This window comes from Poecilia latipinna, unplaced genomic scaffold, assembly GCF_001443285.1.
Source record: "Poecilia latipinna isolate Pla-1442-1.1 unplaced genomic scaffold, P_latipinna-1.0 Scaffold7443, whole genome shotgun sequence".
Classification (NCBI taxonomy): domain Eukaryota; kingdom Metazoa; phylum Chordata; class Actinopteri; order Cyprinodontiformes; family Poeciliidae; genus Poecilia; species Poecilia latipinna.
In genome coordinates, this window is record NW_015120059.1 from 6427 (window position 1) to 8299 (window position 1873).

The 1873-nt window shown below is 35.5% G+C and overlaps 1 protein-coding gene across 3 annotated transcripts; it reads left to right on the forward strand.

Moving 5' to 3' along the window:
* Positions 1 to 7: 7 nt before the first annotated feature.
* Positions 8 to 904, forward strand: LOC106944225 (uncharacterized). 3 transcript variants are annotated; one of them, XM_015027434.1, is made up of 3 exons: positions 8 to 104; positions 217 to 567; positions 652 to 904. In XM_015027434.1, the coding sequence occupies exons 1-3, from the start codon at positions 17 to 19 to the stop codon at positions 858 to 860; spliced, it is 648 nt and encodes a 215-aa protein (XP_014882920.1). In that variant the 5' UTR covers positions 8 to 16; the 3' UTR covers positions 861 to 904. The 3 variants fall into 3 exon arrangements, with proteins under 3 accessions (XP_014882920.1, XP_014882921.1, XP_014882923.1); XM_015027435.1 differs by having other exon boundaries at positions 655 to 904; XM_015027437.1 differs by having other exon boundaries at positions 220 to 567.
* Positions 905 to 1873: the final 969 nt, after the last annotated feature.

Here is a 1873-nt window from a genome sequence, read left to right on the forward strand (position 1 = left end):
AGTGATGTTGTTCCTGATGTCCTGCTGCCTCTCCTCCTCCTCTTCCTCTCTCAGGATGAAGATGATCTCCCTGCTGCTCCTCATCCTCAGCTCATGTCTCTGTGGTCAGTCTCCATCTTGTCTTTGTGACAGAAAGCTCTCTAGATGGAGCTGAAAGACTCCCATGTTCCAGTTCTCAGTGTGTCTGCTCCTCTCTTTCCCTCTCTGTCTCCTCAGCAGCAACATTTGTAGTGAATGTGACCCAGAGCAGCTATGAGGCAGAGGAGAACCACAGCATCACTCTGGAGTGGACCTTCACCACCAGGACTCAGGGATCCTACAAATACATAAAGATCATCTGTGACCTGACAGATTTAGTCCTGATTGAAGTAAATAATGGAGTTGAGAATTCAAAGTCTCAGCATGATCAGTTTTCAGGACGAGTCCACATTGACAAAGACGTCCTCAGAGAAGGACGAATCAGACTCCATGTGTCCAGACTGAGGACTGAAGACTCTGGTCTGTATCTGTGTGACGTGAAAACTGAAGATGGATTCAACTCTGGAAGATGTCGACTCAACGTTTCTGGTAAAATCTGTTTTCCTGCTTCTGTTTCTTGCTGACATCCATCTGATTCCAGGTCTGAACTGAAGTTTCTCCTTTTCTCTCCAGCAGCTGCTGATCAGCTTCAACCTCCGACTGAGAATCTACAACCAGACAGTCGAGGAAGAATCGGAGTTCATGTTTCACTGGGACTTTTAGCTCTTACTGTCATTATTTATTTTTTATATCAGTGTTATATTTTTAAAAAGCAAACTAAAAAGGAAATCTGTTTACAATCAGATGTTGAGTTTCTGAGAGAAACAAGAGCTGGACTCTGAAAACACTGATATAAAAGCTAAAAATGGAATAAAAAAATGAAACTATTTATTAAAAGTTTATTATTGGTTAAAGGAATAATGTATAAATATTTTTGTCAGTTTTGATTTTAAAAATGATTTAAGTTTTGTTTAAACCTTCCACTGAAACTTGATCAGTGGAAGGTTTAAACTTTTTTTTTAGTTTTTTATTCTCATTTTGTCTTATAATAGATGTTACAACAGATGTATAGATAATTTTAATAAATGCCATAACATTGTAAATAAGACAACAAACTGAAATGTTTTATGTTTTTTGGTTCCCATTTTTTCTGACATTAACATTTCATCATAAAAATAAGAAACTTCACTAATAAAAATTATTTCAACTTTTTAGGTTGTTATTTTAAGAAAATCGATCAAAACTCTAAAGTTAATTAATCCAGTTCACAGTTTCATCTTTTCTCAGACAATTTTATGTTATTCTAGTTTTCAGTGAAAATCTGTAAAATAATCTAATATTCAAGTTACTGCAGCAGATTTAAACCATCTTTGAAAAAAGAGCCAAATAAAATCATTCCAAGGCCATAAACTGAACCTGAGCCTCAGTTTGGGAAACAATAATCTGCACATAAACACATTTATTGTTTAATCAGATATAAATGGTAGAACATGTCAGAACCAGTAAACAGAATCTGATCTTTTCAGTTCAATTTAATTGTTTAAAGTTTAATTTGCTCAAAGGAACAAAGTCAGTTTTTAAACTCTGCAGCTGAACCTGAAACGTGAAAAACACAACTTATAAATGTGTGTTTTGTCCACATGGTGGCGCTCTAAGCTCTGACTAAAAGCTGCTCAGCAGTGAAAGTTAGTTTTTCTCCTTTCTGTCTTTATTCAGTTCTGATGTGAAAACACAGATTTAAAATGTTTCCTTTAATGAAATGTGTTTATTTCTGATTATTAAATATTGATCTGATCAGTTGATCAGCAGCTTCATCCTGATGCTTCACTCAGTGATCTTCACTTCACTTTACATG

Bases quoted from the DNA above. Each gene is read 5' to 3' on its own strand.
- LOC106944225 (XM_015027434.1), top strand. From the start codon at position 17: ATGTCCTGCTGCCTCTCCTCCTCCTCTTCCTCTCTCAGGATGAAGATG. The intron at 105-216 runs GTCAGTCTCCAT...CTGTCTCCTCAG, and splicing joins CCTCAGCTCATGTCTCTGTG to CAGCAACATTTGTAGTGAAT. The intron at 568-651 runs GTAAAATCTGTT...TTTTCTCTCCAG, and splicing joins ATGTCGACTCAACGTTTCTG to CAGCTGCTGATCAGCTTCAA.